Here is a 17,335-nt window from a genome sequence, read left to right as displayed (position 1 = left end):
GGACCTCTCGGCATCGAAGAGGCAGCATATCCTCGGAGTATGGTTGATAAATTGAGCGAAAAAAAAGTTAGACCCTACTGAATATATTTAAATCAGTTGGTCATCTACTTTGTTCCATTTTTTGGTGAAAGAGCCGAACAACCACCTACAGCCGTTAACTTTCCTATCTGACCATTTCTAAATCCAAGAACCATTTCACAGCCTCTCCCAAAAAGGACACCCTTGTCCTCTTCCGAAAGAAAAGATCATTGAAGTTCGTCAATGGCAGCCGATAAGGTGTTCAGTGTGGATGATGTCGCCCACCACAAAGACAGAACTGACCTATGGGTCATAATTCACGGAAAAGGTAATATTTGTCAGTCAATATGCCTATTGGAATGTTAATACCTAACAAATAATGTTTTAGTCTACGACCTTACTAAATATGTGCGAGATCACCCTGGTGGCGCAGATGTCCTGTACGATGTTGCTGGAGTCGATGCGTCCGAAGCATACGATGAAGTCGGCCACTCCGAGGATGCAGATGAGATCTTGAAGACGTTTTTGATCGGCACAGTTAAGGGTGCCCAAGAGATCAAAGCTCCCAAGAAGGTTGTCCGCCTCATCCAGGCAACTACTCCGAAGGAGAACACTACATCATCGCGTTCTTCCGCTGGCACAGTTACCTTGGTTATTGGCTCCGTTGCTAGTGGCACAGCACTCTACTTTGCTTCCCAGCATAACTTGAGCCTCCAAAATCTGTTATCAAAGCTTTTTCTGTCCTCCACAGCGTCGCTACGATCTACACCGACTCTTTCCTTACCGCAAGGAGGGTTCTTCACCGGATTTACTGCTGCTACCTCTCTCTGTGTCACTATTGGCGCCTTTCTTGCAGCCAAGCTTTCGAAGTTCACTCAGATTGAGTCTGGATTTACCAAATACCCTTCTCATTTGAAGAGCCAGCCTGTGGTGAAGGCGGATCCTGGACTTGCCCGCGGTTTCCTACAGCCTAAGGAATACCAAGCTCTTCCCTTGGTCAGAAAAGAGCAGCTATCCCCGAACGTCTTCCGCTTTATCTACCAGCTGCCGAACAAAACTGATGTCATTGGAATTCCAATTGGTCAGCATTGTGCTATCAAAGCCAACATCGACGGAAAAGATGTTGCCCGATCCTACACCCCAACCTCCAACAATACAGACCTAGGTAGGCTGGAGTTGGTTATCAAGTGTTACCCCGATGGCCTCCTGACTGGAAAGTATCTCGCTAATCTGAAGATCGGCGATGAGACTCTCTTCCGTGGGCCTAAAGGTGCAATGAAGTATAAGAACGGTCTCTGCAAAAAGATTGGAATGGTTGCTGGCGGTACTGGAATTACGCCTATGTACCAGCTTATTCGTGCTATCTGCGAAGACGAAACAGATACAACAGAAGTTAGTCTAATCCTCGCCAACCGCAGCGAAGAGGATATTCTTCTGCGAAAGGAACTCGAAGCATTCGCGAAGAACTATCCTAAGAACTTCAACCTCTGGTATATGCTCGACAAACCCCCGCAGAACTGGGCCTACGGCAAGGGCTTCATCACCCAGGCTGTTATGACTGCCAAGCTTCCGGCCCCTTCTCCCGATACCAAAGTTATGCTCTGCGGACCTCCTGGCATGGTAAAGGCTGCCCAGACTGCTTTGGTATCCATGGGTTTCCAGGCCCCCGGATCAATTACGAAGATGACCGATCAAATGTTCCTTTTTTAGGCTCATTTATCTTTCCTCCTTTCGTGCAGCTCTATCATTGCTTCTTTTATGTTACCATTTTTTGGCTATACTGGATCCTTCAAATAGATGTATTATCTACTACGTTCCTCTTTTTCCTATTCTAATATCTTGTTCTCGTGGATGAGTAGGACATACTTTTTTCTCAAAAGGACCCCAACCCTCCTAACTTTGGTGTGTATGTGGGAGGGAAGTTAAAATCAATAATTAGTAGTCTTGACCAGCTTAATATATCCAGCTGTAAGACCCCTACTGGGGTGCTAAGTTGCAAGAAGATGGATTGGGGAAATAGAGACTATCTCGATGATAACCTTATGATTGTAGATCGACAAAACATGGTTCACTCATTTGGCGTTGGGTGCACCTCGCTTGGAGACGCACTATGATGTAAATGCTTCGCATAATGGGGTTGCATGTGATGCAGGCATACTTCAGATGAATTCAACTCCAGGAATATCGAAGGTATTCAAGCCCTATTTGAGGGTCCTCTTACTAGTCTAGGTGAGCAACTTGGAATTTAAGGTTTTATCTACCAGCAGTCACCCCGTTGTATAATATTAATTAGGAACTAAACCGGTCCAACGAATTCGGCCCTTGTCATTTTTCAAAGCCATTCATAGCTCCTTCGTAGCTATCCCGGCCAATCTCTCAATAGGAGGCTCTAGTTCCTGCGTAGTACTTAGTTGGGACCTAGCACAGCAACGAGCAAGTGAATATTAGCCAGCCTGAAGATATCAATGACTATTAACTAATGCGCCATGGCCATTAGGAACTCTGATATTACCTGAATACTCCCCGTCGGCCCGACATTGAGAGGCAACAGTTCAGGTTCATGGCGGATCGGCATGTGGGGAACTTCGGTAATAACTTTATTTTGAAGATCTATCTTCCCGGGCCGGCGCCACGGGTCTCTCGGCATTTATGTACTCCTAGCCGAAGCCGATCCTTCCTCGCTTAGAAGTCGTCCTTCCGAACTTATTGCCCGGATTGTGTAAACGGGGACATGGAGCATTTAGTATATAAGCTGGTTACGTCGGTCATATTATTCAATGTGCACACTCTGGAGTTCAATCAAACTCTTAACGCTAAACAACCACCCCAAAACAATAAGGTTTCATTTAGTTTCTAGAAAATGACTGTTCCTACTGTTTCTTGGCTGCCTCCCACGGATTACGCCAACCGGCCGGTTGCCATCCTTGGTGCGGGTGTGCTTGGTCGTAGAATTGGTATAGGACTCCCATTTCCTCTCGAGTGCTTTGAAGTGAAAATCTAATCGCCGTTTATAGCATGCATCTGGGCCTCAGCTGGATATAATGTGCAAGTTCGCGACCCTAGCCCCCAACAACGTGCCGACTGTGTTACCTACGTCGAGGAGAATGTTGCCTCGTACGCCGAGAAGACTGGGATTTCTCCTGGCAAGGCAGAGGCATTTGAAGATATGAAGTCTGCGGTCGAAAATGCTTGGCTTGTTATCGAAGCTGTCCCGGAGAAGATCCAGTTAAAGATCGATACCTTTGCTGAGCTTGATGCATTGTCTCCTGCCGACTGTATCTTGGCCTCCAACTCTTCTTCTTACAAATCCTCCGAAATGCTTGAGAAGGTCTCTGCGGCTAGAAAGTCTCAGATTCTAAACATGCATTATTACATGCCCCCATCCTGCATGATTGTTGAACTTATGACCGACGGCTTTACGGATCCCGCAATATTTCCCTTCTTGGTCGAACGAACCAAGGAGGGGGCAACTTCACCATATGTTGCCCGGAAGGAGTCCACCGGCTTCATCTTCAACCGTCTTTGGGCTGCTGTGAAGCGTGAGACCTTGACCATTCTGTCAGAGGGAGTCTCTGTTCCGGAAGAAATTGACGCTATGTGGGAGGAGATGTTTGTCAAGGGTCGCAGCCTTCCTTGCAAGATGATGGACAGTGAGTACAGCCCGATTCGTCACACCATAGTTAAGAGCTAAAATATATGTGGCTAGATGTCGGCCTGGATACCGTTGCCTTTATTGAGGGCCACTACATTCACGAGCGCGGCCTGTCTTCTGAACATACCGTTGATTTCTTGAAAAAGAACTATCTGGATCACGACAAACTGGGTAACAAGTGTGTTAATGGTGGTCTTTACTCTCCCGTCGATACTACAGCCACCCCCCATGGACCCCGCATTGTTGTCCTGGATGTTGGCCTCGCTTCTGACACGCCTGGTCCCACTCAAGGTGAAATTCTTGAAATTACTTTGGACGGAAAGCTCAAGCAGGTTCTGGTTTCTGTGCAGAATTATCCGGACGGCATTGATATCGACTATGAGAATGGTCGGATGTTCTGGAGCACTATGGGTATCCCAGGAAAGGATGATGGTTCCGTCTATTCCGCCAAGACAGATGGAGCTGATGTTCGCCAAATTGTTCCTTCTGGCGTGGTGAACACTCCCAAGCAACTTGTTGTTGTGGCGGAACACAAGAAGATTTACTTCTGCGACCGTGAAGGTCTCCGTGTTTTCCGATGCAACTACGACGGTTCTTCCCTGGACTTGTTAATAGATAACCGTGGATCTGGATATTCCCAGGAAGTCCCAGAGCATTCTAAGTGGTGTGTCGGCATCACTGTGTCCCCCAAGCTGGGCAAGTTCTTTTGGACGCAGAAGGGAGTCTCCAAGAGCGGTACAGGCCGTATATTCACTGCCAATATTGAGATGCCTAGTGGCCAGTCCCCCAAGACAAGAGACGATATCCAGTGTGTTGTAGCGGGTCTTCCTGAGCCAGTTGATCTTGAGTTGAGGGAAGACACTCTTCAGCTTTACTGGACTGACCGCGGCGAGCTTCCCTTCGGCAACACGTTGAACCGGGCTCAGCTGACTGAATCTGGCCTTCTGGCGGAGACTTCTTCGCAGAAGCATGAGATTCTCACCAAGCATCTCCACGAGGCAATAGGCTTGAAGCTCGATACTAAGAAAGGTCACATTTACATGACTGATCTTGGTGGCAGCATTTATCAATGTGACCTAGAGGGCAAGAAGAAAAAGGTCATCTACTCTGATGAGACTCGTGCTTTCACTGGGATCGGTCTCCTATAAATGACATTTTTCTAACTTGTCAGTCGCTATTGCAAGCCTTGTTTCCCTAAACTGTGACTATAGAGATTGGATTGAGAAGTTATGTACATTAAGTTGTTTGATAGATTATACATTTCCTAAATCATACACTCCCTTGTACCCTTTTCCCTTGTTATGAGGCACTAAGAAACTGCGCTTTCTTGAACCTCGTAGGGTAACTAAATTGCCTACTATTCTCTTCCGATATTCAAAGCTGGTTGTCGTGTATCGATTGATATGATGCTCAAAAGTCGCCTTTGTCTGTAATACCTTTGGATTGAGAATGGCAAAATTCGAGTTGAGTGACAATGTGATAGTGTCGATCTGAGTGGGGAATGAAGAATCTAATCAACTTTAGACCTTGCCAAGGCTGCGGGTCAGGTTCGGCCCGAGACCCCAAATCCGCTAAAAACTCGAATTCAATGACAGTAATATATACAATATTACAGCACTATAGGTATATTTATATATATATTGTCCGAATGGGTGCCTGGAGTGTCAAGCCAGCATCTCGGGATGCGGGTTAGCTGTTTATAGCTAGGTCATTCAGAATATTCAAGTGTTCGATAAAGTCGGGTGTAATAATACCGTCACTGTGGTGTACAGCATAATTTACCGCGGCACATCCCACGTGACCCCGTTCCGGGATACTCGGCTACCCGAGTAAACGTTGACGCTTGCACAAAATTCGGTTCTAAAAAGCTTTGATAATGACACCACAACGCTACCGTCGATCGGCTATTGCGTGCCAAAATTGCCGGGAACGCAAAGTGCGCTGCAGCGTTTCTGTCACCGGCATCCCGTGTGCTGGCTGTACTCAGGACAGAGCCGAATGCATCGTCCGGGAGAGACAGCGGCGAAGGTTAGCAGGAAAACACCCGCATGATCGAAACGAGAGAAATTGCTTCACATGGGTTGATACTTATTCCATAATATAGAAAACAACAGACTGGATCACTTGCCGCTCGTCCTCGGGAGACTGTCCAGGTTGACCAACCAAGAGCCGAGCCAAGCAGTATACTTCTATCGCATCCGTTAGCTCCTATGGAACGAGAAACCCCCAGTATCGTATCACGGGCCCCTCAGGCAGGCCGATTAGACTCTCCTAGGGATGATAGAACATTTCGTTCTATCTCTGAGCGACATGACGACGCAGCCGAGTCTACTGGTGTCGAGATATCCTCGACAGTCTTGGGGCAGGATAACAAAACTGGCCGGATCCCTTTCTACACTGGTATCGTAGCTACTCATCGTCTTCTTACTTTGCTATTTGGGTACTGGTAAAACTAATTTTCGTAACAGGCGAGTCTCCAGGATATACATCCATTCTCGATGTCTTCACACAACCAAACCAGACTGTGCCAAGGCATATTTTGCTTTCACCGAATATATCGGCTTCGCTATCTACCCAGGATCGTGAGTTCCTTCAATACAAGGGTGTATTCACCATGCCACAGAAAAATACCTTTACCGAACTTCTCCGCGCATATTTTCATCATATACACCCTATCCTCCCGATAGTTGATGTCAAAGTATTCTTTAATTGCAACCAAGGTGTTCAAACCAACGAGTGGAATTTACTGTTACTATGGAGCATGTTCTTTGCGGCAACAAATGTAGGTCAATCCTTCATTCACCTGGCTATGGTTATCTAATCTCTGCTCATAGTTTGTTGGTGAGGATATTTGGTTGCTCGAAGGCTATTCCTCCCGTAAGGAGATGAAAAAGGCTATGTATTCTCGCGCGAAGGTAATTTGTTTAATCGATATGCTTTGTGGCAAACAATTAATGAAATTCTAGTGCATGTACGATAATGGCGGCGAGACGGACAGGGTAGTCCTTACACAATCGGCCCTCCTCATGGCATTCTGGCACTCAAAAGAAGATGGCCACGCACAACCATGGTACTGGATAGGGATTGCGATCAGCCTCTGTCAAGTTTTGGGTTTACACCGAGACCCGGATTCAGCCAAACTTAATTCGGCCTTTCCTAGTCGCCTGCGTCCTATCTGGCGCCGTCTTTGGTGGAGTTGCTTCTTCCGAGACCGCTGGTTGAGTCTAACGTTAGGACGGCCCATGAGGATCAATCTTGACGATTGCGACCAGCCGATGCCTTCAGCTGCTGATTTGCTGGGTGATGTCGCTGAACTACCATCGTCAATTACCAACGCTTATATCCCCAGTGACTTACCTGAGTTGGCTGATTATTGGATCATTCTGCTCAAATTGAGTAAGCTCTTAGGTAGAATTCTCGCACTTAGCTATAAGCCTTTGGGCGCAAGCCCAACGATCCAACAATTCGATTCCCTCAGAACGGAGCTGTTGCAATTCCGGATACCAGATAAAGCTAGACATGAACAAAGTCGTTTGGCAGCTTTCTATATATACCACTTACAACTCCATTACCAGTGAGTACCAAGTTTTATCTCTTCCTCGTGATTCGGTTTGTTTCTTACGATGACAGAGCTGCTTTGGTCACTTTCTACTCCCCTTACATCACCAAGATCCCGGAACACCTTCCACCTGCCCATGTGAAGGCATGGCAAAGTGAGATACGAAGTCAGCTGGACACAGCGGCATTGCAATCCAACTCTATTCTTAATGACCTTGTACGAGAAAAACTTCTCGCCTTTGCCGGTCCGATGACGTAAGTTCCTCATATCCATATCGCCAGCAGTTGTATCTCTATGCCAATTGCTAACGAGTCCTTCTAATCGAATATAGTCCTACTCTGTTAATACCGGCTATGCATATCCACCTTCATAATTGCAAATCTACAGATGCTCTTATGCGTCGTGTAGGCTTTAACAATTTAGAGCTATGCATGATGGTCATGGAAAGTTTTCAGGACACGTACTCAGCGGCCGCCTTGTACCGAGGCGTTTTCTTGGTCGCTATAAACAAAATACGCCACCACTTCTTGATTGAGTCGAGCCCACAAAATACGGATGTATCTGACCCAGCTACTTCACGCGTGGAACCCCCTGAATCATCAGCCATACTTCCCACGGTCAGCGACGATGCCCTCAACGCACTTTTGGATGATACATCTTTCCTCGACTTTTGGGATTCTTTCAACGTCACTTTCGATTCTAATTATATGTAACATTAATTGTTATTGCTGCCAACGCTTATAAATTACAGTCACCTCTTTTTCACAAAACAGTGGGTTTGAATTGAGCAGGTTAACATTCAAGGTCTTGGTCGAAGACCGTTATAGTCTTTTTAAAAACGCCAATTTAGCACGAAGCAATTGCCTATATTGATCTTCCTTGGGCATAAAATTGTTCACTGGGCGGAAAGTTCCTGTTCTTGCCGAATTCATCCGCAGCAAAAACTATCCGAGGTTTGGCTCAGGCTCGCACCCTTCCTTCCTCCAAAAGATTAACCCTAAGCTATAAAATTATACAGAGCAATTTATATATAGTACAGTCACCGGACGTAAGTATGGTCGGCTAAGCACTTTTCGAAATTAAACGAAAACAAATCACTAACAGTACACAGGTCGCGGTGAGTAGACCCGGTGCCCTTAACGGCAGAGCTTATAAAACTTCTACACTATGATAACACTCTCGCTATACTAACCCTGAAACTACCCCATTTGTACTTTTTCCTGTGAGGGTGTTATGTCGTCAAATCTGCCGAGAATAGACCTCAAGTCTACCATGTTGATGGGCCTTGATTAGTTGTCAGTGTCCACGCGCCAAGAGTGAGGATGTTGTTCTTAGAGGGAAATACTTCGAATATCACATGTTATATTGCTTTTCACTTTTATCCCCGCCGCTCAAGCTCTGCTTGAAGGTCGGCGATGTTGCTCTCTGCAATATTCATTATAACCTCAATTACGTCGGCATGTCCATCTTCTCTGCTTGTTTTCGTGTAGAAAGAAATCGCCTTGGCAAATTCCTTCTTTTCATTCACCCTGTACTCCACTGCATCTTCCCTGATGATCTCAAGCACGGTTTTGCCACCTGAATCGCTGACGATTCCATTCATCACATCCCCACTGATGTGATAACGTGCCCATACAGCGTCGCCGAATCTTCCATCGCGTATGGCTTTCACATATAGGCTAGACCAGGGCTCTTTGATCTGCATCCCGGCATCATTGTTAAGGACGTCTTGAATGGGGAGATCTAGGAATAGTTGCTCCACAGGCTCGGTCTCTGGAAGGTTTGTACTCATAACTTCGGGCATTCATTAGCTTGGAAAATATGAAATAGCAACGCTTAGGTATAGGAAGTGGCAAATACCTTCGGGCTCTCGATTTTAATATGAAGGGATAAAGAAAAATACGGAGTGGCAGTGGAGAGAGGTCTTATGAAGGCAAAGAAATGATTAAAGGTTCGGGAAACTGGAAAGGGCGGGGCAAGCTTCTTTGTCGCAGTCTCTTATTAGGTCAGCGTACCTACCAGAAGAGAGAATGGAGAAAGATTATAATACAGTACGATTGGCTGATATCTTCGTCTCTATTGCCCCGATATTAAAAGGTAGATCAATGTAGTAGGACACTGCCTAGTTACTTCTATCAATAACTTCTAGTTAGTGCTGTGTCCCGAATAAGTCCATTCGGGTTTGTTCTCAGTGGCGCTTTGCATGTTGGATTTGTAGAATCTAATAATATGGCAATGTAGTTTGTGATCTCTTTTCTCTACAGCTCAACTTCATAGGCTTGAGTATTGTGCAGTATATAAGAACATAGAGTCCTCCCGAGGTTTTCTCAACATTGCACGATTTTAAGCAGGAATCAAATGGCCGTAATCCACTCCAACGACCGGTGGGATTCTGCGCTACACATTCGGTGGGATTTCCCTATATAGTCAGCTGCCTGGAGTTGTCTCAGCCGCGCAAAGTCTGGACATAAGCAGACTACAACTTAGTTGGTCAGGAACTTTGGCTGAGACTTGTTTTTGCCCCCTGAAACACTGAATTTTTTTTTTTTAACTTATTTTCAGTTGCAGCTTCTAATAGAAGATATTATCTTCGAAGGGCTAACTTTGCAACTTGCTAGGCAGATGTAAGCATTGCATATCTTCACCTGGGCAAATCCCGGTACACTCCGTGTCCACCCCACCACGGAAGATAGGAGATCGTTCAGGATGGTTTCCCACAGGGCGATTCAGAAATTGAGCGAATTTCATTCTGCATACCTCAGCTTAGTGTATGTAATATTAAATACCCAGTGAGACTGTCCCTGTGCCACGGCCAATTTTAGGTATTGCATTTTTTTACCCTCATATTTCAATTCAACTTCATACTTCATGATATACATAAGGGAAGAAGAGAAAAGTCAAGAGTAGTGTAATGTCCTTGAAATATCACACACATGAAAGCTTTATTCTACAAGTTACACCCCCATGTACCTCCGCTCCGACACAAGCACTAGCCGAAGCTGCAGATATATTCGATCTAGGAACAACCAGATCGCTTGCTGCTCAGACAAATTTTGCGGTGACCGCCATTCTTCGGCGAGTACCCAGAAGTCTTCTTATAGTTACAGCACGGCGGTACATACGCACACTCGTCCTCGATCAGCTTAGCCACCGCATGGGCGGTCCAATAATTGAAATCAGTTCCGGATCCATGATAGGGTCCGACCCGGAGGTAGCAGCTTCCCCAGCTATAAATAGCTCGTCGATTACCAATGTAGGCTTTACTTTGAGACATATGCTCAATCAGCTGAAGACAGCCGTTCGAGTTGGCGAGGTAGTTTCTGCTGCAGCTGATACCGTATGTCTTGCGTTTTTCGATTTTGGAGATATCTTCGTCACCAATACGCTTGATCAAGTTCAACACTTCGGCGTGTTTGTCCGTGGTGCTAGTTTGATTGTAGAACGCTAGAGCCGTGGCGTAATAATCTGGCTCGTTCACCCTGTACTCGCGTGCATCCTCCTCAATAGTCTCAAGCACAGTTTGATTTGTGCCGTCAATAATACCATCTTCCACATCTCCGCTGATGTGGTAACGTGCCCAAACAGCGTCACCAAATCGTCTTTCATTGATGGCCTGGACGTACATGCTAGCCCAAGGCTCGACAACCTCCATCCCGGAGGTGTTGGTGATGACTTCCTGAACATGAAGGTCCAAGAATAGTTGTTCGGGAAGGCTTGGTTCCAGATCATTTTCACTGGTAGCTACAACGAGCTGCTGCGCTAAAGCAAATGTGGAGAAGATTGAGAATGCACGCATACTGAGGAACTTTAGATTGGCTATGTTCAGTACAAAAGCGTTGTGGTTCATTTATCTAAAAGGAATAACTGCCAAGGACTCTCTGCCTTTATATTACTTTGCTCGGGAAAATCGGCTATAATGACCTCTCGGGCTGCAAGGTACGCTAGGTGGCACTGGTATGCACTACTACCCTACACACTTATTTCCCCCGCAGCAGGACTGAAATGCCATTGATTTCTTGGGCCATTGGTTGAATCAATATTTAAAGATACTTTGGTGCCTCAATGGGCTTATTGAGAGCCAGGTTTATCAAACTGATTGTCACCAATCAAGCCATGCTATGGTAGCCGTTTTCCTTGAAACATAAGTACGTTACAGTGAGGTATCATAGATAAACAGAATATATTGATAGAATTATTGGCACATACCCCATGTTATTATGATACAACTACAGAAGGTCAAACGAAATTCCTAAAGAGTATACAGCAGATAGGCAAGCCTGACGGTGTATACTGTTTGCCGATCAAGATATGTCAGAGACTTGAAACACACTGTACTAGGTAATAATTGCAAGTTCAACACGCAGTAAGATAATACTACATTGAGCCCACGGAAATTTGAATTGACATGGGTACAGAGTACACGTCAGCCCTAATTGTGCTAGGGTGACGCTACCTGAGTCAAGGCGCATGCATGCTTACTCGACACTCACTATTCACAGCCCTGGAGGGTTTTTTTTTTTTTTTTTTTTTAGGGCCGTAGGGTAAATACATAGGGACGGTTGTTCACACTCTGTATTTCTATTCATATATTTCAACCAACCACTTTGCAACCCTTATCAAGGGTTATACATAGAAAGGTAATTTGAGCATTTTTTTCCATTCTTCTACCGACAAGCCTTGAGAAGGGGGATAACATTTCTAAAAAGAAAAATGGACATTTAAAAAGACCACCAAAAAGATATGACAAGGCATAAGCGGTCGACTATACTTGTTACAAAATAAATGGAACATTCATGCTTAAACCTTGATTGGATACCTTGTTAATTACTTAAAAAAGAGAAAATATACAAAGATAGAAAATAACACTAACACCATTTCGTAGCTTTCAAAGTCCCTAATACTGATAATGGTTTGTAATCTTTTCTCATCAGCTCCCTGGCCAGGTGTTTCCCCCACTCAACAGCTGTCCGGTGCCAGTTTGTCCATCTCCTTCAACAATCTCCATCGGAATCTTCTTCAAGGTGATCAAAGTCTTCCTGGCGAGGCTCGACCTTTTGTGCGGATGTTTCATTGTCTTCCAAATCCTTGACGATATTCTCGAGTCGATATTGACGCCGCTGGGAGATGGTGGAGTAGTGCATATGAATAGATGTTCCCATATGCAGGCCTTTGGAATCCCGCAGCTTGTTGTACAACAGTCTGAGGGCGATCTCAACATAAATCGGATGCTCTGTAGTCAAATCTCCTAGGTTCCCACTAAGATTATATCTCTCGCCGGATCTTCGATGGAGAATGAAGCTGACGATGACGAGGAAGGTTGATAAAGCTTTTAGGGGCTTATAACCTATCAGCAGGGACTACATCGAAGTGCATGGTACAATGTGGGATTGATTGATTGTTGAAGTTAAGTTACAGAACTAAGAAATCTGACATAGAGTAATGACACCAAGGTGGTGAACTAAAAGGTGGGCGGCATACATACGCGGGTTCTAGATAATTTGCCGTACCTCTAGTCCCATTCATATTACTATATACTCCGTACTTCTCCCCACTTTGACCCCAAGTAGGGATGTAAATAATAAGGCATCAAGGCACTCAAGTGTCGAGGCACAAAAATGTCAAAGCGTCAACGCCACGCCAAGAAGAAGGCAAACCACGTGAAGCTTACGGAGTACCAGAACTGACTCGAAGCTCTTACCTTATATTCTTACATTTCTTCTCAAATCAGCATGAGTGCCAAGGCAATACAAAGAGTCCCTTTATCGGCATCTTTCACCACTCATCCACGGCAAATCAGGAGGTCGTTAAGACTTTCGCCATCGGCTGCAGCTCAGACAAGAAGAGCTGATCATCGACTGTTGCATACAAGGTAAAGCCTCCAAATAATCAATTAGCTGTGGCGTATCTGACGACATCTCCTAGTTATAAAATAGCCTCACTACAGCTAGGTATGTGCCCAGCTACTTCTTAGAAGCCCCCCGGGGCTCTCCCATGCTTATCGGCGTATCATCCCAATGGGGAAATATCCCTGTCCCGCATTTTGCCTTTTTTTTTTTTTTTTTTTTTTTTTTGATTTGCATGTCTGCACTTTAGTCCAACGCTAATATTCAATAGGGTTGCCTTATCAATCCCAATTAGAATATACAGCCCAATTGGAATCGGGAATTCTCGCCAGAAATGGTCTATCACGACGTTCAATAACGTTGCATTTGACCCCGCCTGTGAGGAATTTCTCCACTGCGCAAGCAGTTGACTCCAAGATGAACTTGAAGTTCCCAAGTCCAGACATTCACCGGGCTTTCATTGCCCTGGGAAGCAATGTTGGAGACCGAGTAGAAATGATTGAGCAAGCTTGTCTTGAAATGGACCGAGTTGGTATCAAAGTGAAAAGAACAAGTTCATTGTTCGAAACCGCGCCGATGTATGTGCTGGATCAAGATCCATTCATCAATGGTGTATGCGAGGTATGTTAGGGAATTCCAAATTTGGTAACCAGTTGTTAATTTCCTTCAGGTGGAAACAACCCTTGAGCCTCTGGATCTTTTGGACGCTCTGCAATCCATTGAAATTGAGCTGGGAAGAAAGAAGCTCATTGATAAAGGCCCACGCTCTATTGACTTGGATATTCTACTATATGATCAGGAGATCTTCTCTCACGAGCGTCTCAACATCCCACACAATCTGATGCTCGAGCGAGACTTTGTATTGCGACCTCTCAGCCAGTACGCCCCCAATGGCTTTATATGCCATGCCGATATACAAAAACGCAAAACTAATCACCTGAATCTAGACTAATCCCAAATGAATACCCTCCACTACCAGGAAAGGACACGCAAACATATAGCACACATCTAAAAGCTCTACCACCACCAGAACCGACCCCAATGTCAACAACCCCAATATCACCACTATTCCCATCCCTGCACGCAACAGACCCCAAGCGCAGCACCCACGTCATGGCAATCCTCAACCTAACGCCAGACTCCTTCTCTGATGGCGGCAAGCACGCCCCAACAGACCTAAACTACATAACAAAAACAGTACGCAGCCTCATCGCCTCCGGCGCAACAATCATCGACATCGGGGGCGAGAGTACCCGCCCTGGCTCAACGCCAGTTGGCGCCGCCGAAGAGATCGCCCGCGTAGTGCCAGCAATCCGACACATCCGCACCTCCGTCCCCGAAGCCGCCAACATCGCCATCAGCATCGACACCTACCGCGCCAGCGTAGCAGAAGCCGCCTGCGCCGCCGGCGCAGACATCGTCAACGACATCTCAGCCGGTCTTCTCGATCCAGAAATGCTGCCAACAGTAGCGCGGATCGGCAAGTCCGTGATCCTGATGCACATGCGCGGCACGCCGCAGACAATGACAACCCTGCACGACTACCCGTCCGGCGTTATCCCGGAAGTGGCTGCTGAGCTGAGCGCGCGCATTGCAGCTGCTGAAGATGCCGGAATCCGGCGCTGGCGCATCATCCTCGATCCGGGTCTTGGCTTTGCGAAGATCCAGCCCCATGATCTGGAGATCTTGAGGGATTTGCCGAGGCTGCGTGCGATGCCGGGGCTTGAATGCTTCCCCTGGTTAATGGGCCCCAGTCGGAAGAGGTTCATTGGTCATATTACTGGGGTAAAGACGCCGCGGGAGCGCGTTTGGGGTACGGCTGCTACTGTCTCTGCTAGTGTTGCTGGTGGGGCTGATATTGTTCGTGTTCATGATGTGCATGAAATGTGGCAGGTGACCAAGGTTGCAGATGCGATTTATCGCGTTGAATGAGATCGTACTTGCTACGTTTCTTGTTATATAGCCTTGCCTGGCTGCTTTATATACGGGGGCCTATTTTTGTATTCAACACTTGGGTGTGACTCGTACTATGATGTACTACTGTTCTCTTCATTCATCATGGAGTTTGGGCTGAGCGGTGCGGGACTTGAGAGATTGGAGTTGTGCTTTTGTCAAACATTCTCGTCTATCAATAATATCAAATCATGAATTTCTCAATTATCCTAAACCATATCAACGAAATGAACAAAATAAAAAAAAGACCCCTTCTACCATCCTGTGTTGCGGTGTAGGAATGGGGAGAAGCAAGGGAAAAAGACAAAAATCGTCAATCACACGCCAGATTGCAAACCAGAATGATATGAAACCCAAGTTTTTGGCCGACTGCTGATCGCAATGGTTTTCCAGATAAAGAAATATTGTCAAGGGGCGAGAGGGGCAGGGGGAGACACAATATACGTTGCGCGCGAAAGAAGACGGGACTGGGGGTAGTCAGGGAACAATGTTGTGCTAAAAAGTGATAGAAGGCGTAATATCTGATGAACATGGACGACTAGCCTAGTTGTTCAGATAGTTGCGGATAGCACCTGGCGATATACAGTCAGCAAGAAGTGGCTACATGCCTAAAGAAATTCTCACCTTGTAGCTTAGTTGCACCTTCACCAACAAGATGCGACAGGTTCTCAAGATCATCTCCAGCGGTGATACCAAAGCGGCGGATGAAATCTTTAGCAGCAACCTCCATATCACCATAACCATCGTCAAGTGAACTGACTTCATCCTCGGGCCGGCCGAAGTAGGTGTTGCTGGAAATGGATGTAGCGCTATCAAATTGGCGGAGACGTTCCTTGGCCTCTGACTGGGCGGCGGGATCAAACCGCTCCCGTCCGAAGAATTCATCGGACGAAATACCCTTCTGAGCGCCAAATCGGGTTCTGGTCTGGGCCAGTTCCGCTTCTGTGTCGAGTGTCAGCTTATTTTTCTTATGTTGTACGATCAAGGTAGTATACCATCAGCAGGGTTAGGCTTAGCAGGGCCAACAGAGCCAAAGGTTGGCTTCTTGGGGGCAGCAGGCTTCGACACCTGGCCAAAGCCCAGTCTGCTCACACCCATGCCTAGTCGCTCCACATCACCCGAGTTCCGGTCATTGGACTTGCCAGCAGGGCTGATTGGGATAGGGGAAGCGATCGGGACAGCGGCGGCAGCTGTGGCCTTCTTGGCCTCAGCTTCTGCTTGCTCAGCCTCAGGGTCGTAGCCAAGCTTTTCAATGCGCTCGGCCTCTTCCTTGGCCTTGCGCTCGGCCTCATCGAAATCAATAATATCCGCAGCGGCAACCTTCTTAGCCCCGAGCTTGGGTGCCTTCTTGGCACCGAGGACACTGCCCTTCTTTGCAGAGGTAGCTGTAGTAGGGGTCTTCCGAGTAGCACTGGTGGGCCGGATAGCAGTTGGCGCGGGAGAGGCGCTCTTTTCTTCCGAAGCAGACAAGGGAGATTTCGAGCGGGATCCGTTTGAATTGGCGCCAGCGTTCAGGAAAGGAGAGCTGGTCCGGCTGACAACGGGGGGAGTACTGGTGCGCGATGGGGGATTGCTCGGGCGCTTGATCGAGGGCTTGTCCCAGGAGGAAAAGAAATCGTCGTCGCCGTCGCCAGTAGGGGTGTTCGAGCCATCCGAGGGAGTGCCAGCGGGGATATCTGTGATGATGACTTCCCCGGGGTACCTAAATGAAGCAAGAACACTAGTTAGCACATAGTCGCGCCAGTTCCACCGAGATTGGATCCACTGACTGTTGCGCATCCAGCGCAGCGCGCCTCTTGAGTTCCTCCTTATACTTGACAGCCGCATTGCACGTGTATTTGACCTTGGTGTCCTTGCTCGCCAGCGCAGCGGAACCTCCGTGCGATTGGAAATACTTGGTCGCAGACTCATTTCCGCCAACCTTCATAACCCGCAGTTGCTCCCATTGCCACTCTGCATGGAACGTCAGCGCCAGTCTACCGGTACATTTGGCGTGTAAAGAGATTGTGTGGTAGGGTACGTACGGTCGAGGTTTGTTGATCGGACAAAGGAGATGTGGACACCGAGATTACGGTGGTGAGCCGAACAATCAAGACATAGGTAAATACCGAATGGAACTGAAGACCATGTTGGGTTCTTAGAGCCGCAGTCGAAGCACACCTGGAAGCAAAAACATCAGAACCGAGTGCCACAATTATGCAGCGTACGGGGTGGGGGTGTGCGCACCTTGTTCGCGGGCTTCAGCTTGGCCTTCTCAAAGATCTTTTGAGACTGCGCCTTTGTGGCACTCATGATGGTACCGAGGATAGA

At 46.9% G+C, this 17,335-nt stretch overlaps 7 protein-coding genes across 7 annotated transcripts; 4 read left to right on the top strand and 3 right to left on the bottom strand.

Moving 5' to 3' along the window:
* Positions 1-261: 261 nt before the first annotated feature.
* N7537_004694 (uncharacterized protein) lies at positions 262-1,728 on the top strand (the record flags this gene model as incomplete). Its single annotated transcript, XM_056895751.1, has 2 exons — positions 262-346; positions 407-1,728. 2 exons carry the CDS (start codon positions 262-264, stop codon positions 1,726-1,728), a joined length of 1,407 nt encoding a protein of 468 aa, XP_056755499.1.
* Positions 1,729-2,878: 1,150 nt separating this feature from the next.
* On the top strand, positions 2,879-4,818 carry N7537_004693 (3-hydroxyacyl-CoA dehydrogenase family protein; the record flags this gene model as incomplete). The annotated part of the gene is made up of 3 exons (XM_056895750.1): positions 2,879-2,972; positions 3,033-3,668; positions 3,725-4,818. The coding sequence occupies 3 exons, from the start codon at positions 2,879-2,881 to the stop codon at positions 4,816-4,818; spliced, it is 1,824 nt and encodes a 607-aa protein (XP_056755498.1).
* A 1,062-nt stretch (positions 4,819-5,880) lies between these two features.
* N7537_004692 (fungal specific transcription factor domain-containing protein) lies at positions 5,881-7,942 on the top strand (the record flags this gene model as incomplete). Its single annotated transcript, XM_056895749.1, has 6 exons — positions 5,881-6,070; positions 6,139-6,452; positions 6,505-6,585; positions 6,637-7,066; positions 7,246-7,483; positions 7,561-7,942. The coding sequence occupies 6 exons, from the start codon at positions 5,881-5,883 to the stop codon at positions 7,940-7,942; spliced, it is 1,635 nt and encodes a 544-aa protein (XP_056755497.1).
* A 665-nt stretch (positions 7,943-8,607) lies between these two features.
* N7537_004691 (uncharacterized protein) lies at positions 8,608-9,021 on the bottom strand (the record flags this gene model as incomplete). Its single annotated transcript, XM_056895748.1, has 1 exon — positions 8,608-9,021. One exon carries the CDS (start codon positions 9,019-9,021, stop codon positions 8,608-8,610), a length of 414 nt encoding a protein of 137 aa, XP_056755496.1.
* A 1,224-nt stretch (positions 9,022-10,245) lies between these two features.
* On the bottom strand, positions 10,246-11,025 carry N7537_004690 (uncharacterized protein; the record flags this gene model as incomplete). Its single annotated transcript, XM_056895747.1, has 1 exon — positions 10,246-11,025. One exon carries the CDS (start codon positions 11,023-11,025, stop codon positions 10,246-10,248), a length of 780 nt encoding a protein of 259 aa, XP_056755495.1.
* Positions 11,026-13,345: 2,320 nt separating this feature from the next.
* On the top strand, positions 13,346-15,004 carry N7537_004689 (folic acid synthesis protein; the record flags this gene model as incomplete). Its single annotated transcript, XM_056895746.1, has 3 exons — positions 13,346-13,693; positions 13,743-13,951; positions 14,020-15,004. The coding sequence occupies 3 exons, from the start codon at positions 13,346-13,348 to the stop codon at positions 15,002-15,004; spliced, it is 1,542 nt and encodes a 513-aa protein (XP_056755494.1).
* A 564-nt stretch (positions 15,005-15,568) lies between these two features.
* N7537_004688 (ADP-ribosylation factor GTPase-activating protein) lies at positions 15,569-17,317 on the bottom strand (the record flags this gene model as incomplete). The annotated part of the gene is made up of 6 exons (XM_056895745.1): positions 15,569-15,597; positions 15,650-15,967; positions 16,021-16,727; positions 16,795-16,978; positions 17,050-17,185; positions 17,252-17,317. The coding sequence occupies 6 exons, from the start codon at positions 17,315-17,317 to the stop codon at positions 15,569-15,571; spliced, it is 1,440 nt and encodes a 479-aa protein (XP_056755493.1).
* Positions 17,318-17,335: the final 18 nt, after the last annotated feature.

This window comes from Penicillium hordei, assembly GCF_028827395.1.
Source record: "Penicillium hordei strain IBT 12815 chromosome Unknown utg000002l_segment0_segment0, whole genome shotgun sequence".
Lineage (NCBI taxonomy): Eukaryota > Fungi > Ascomycota > Eurotiomycetes > Eurotiales > Aspergillaceae > Penicillium > Penicillium hordei.
This window is presented reverse-complemented; position numbering and strand designations above follow the sequence as displayed.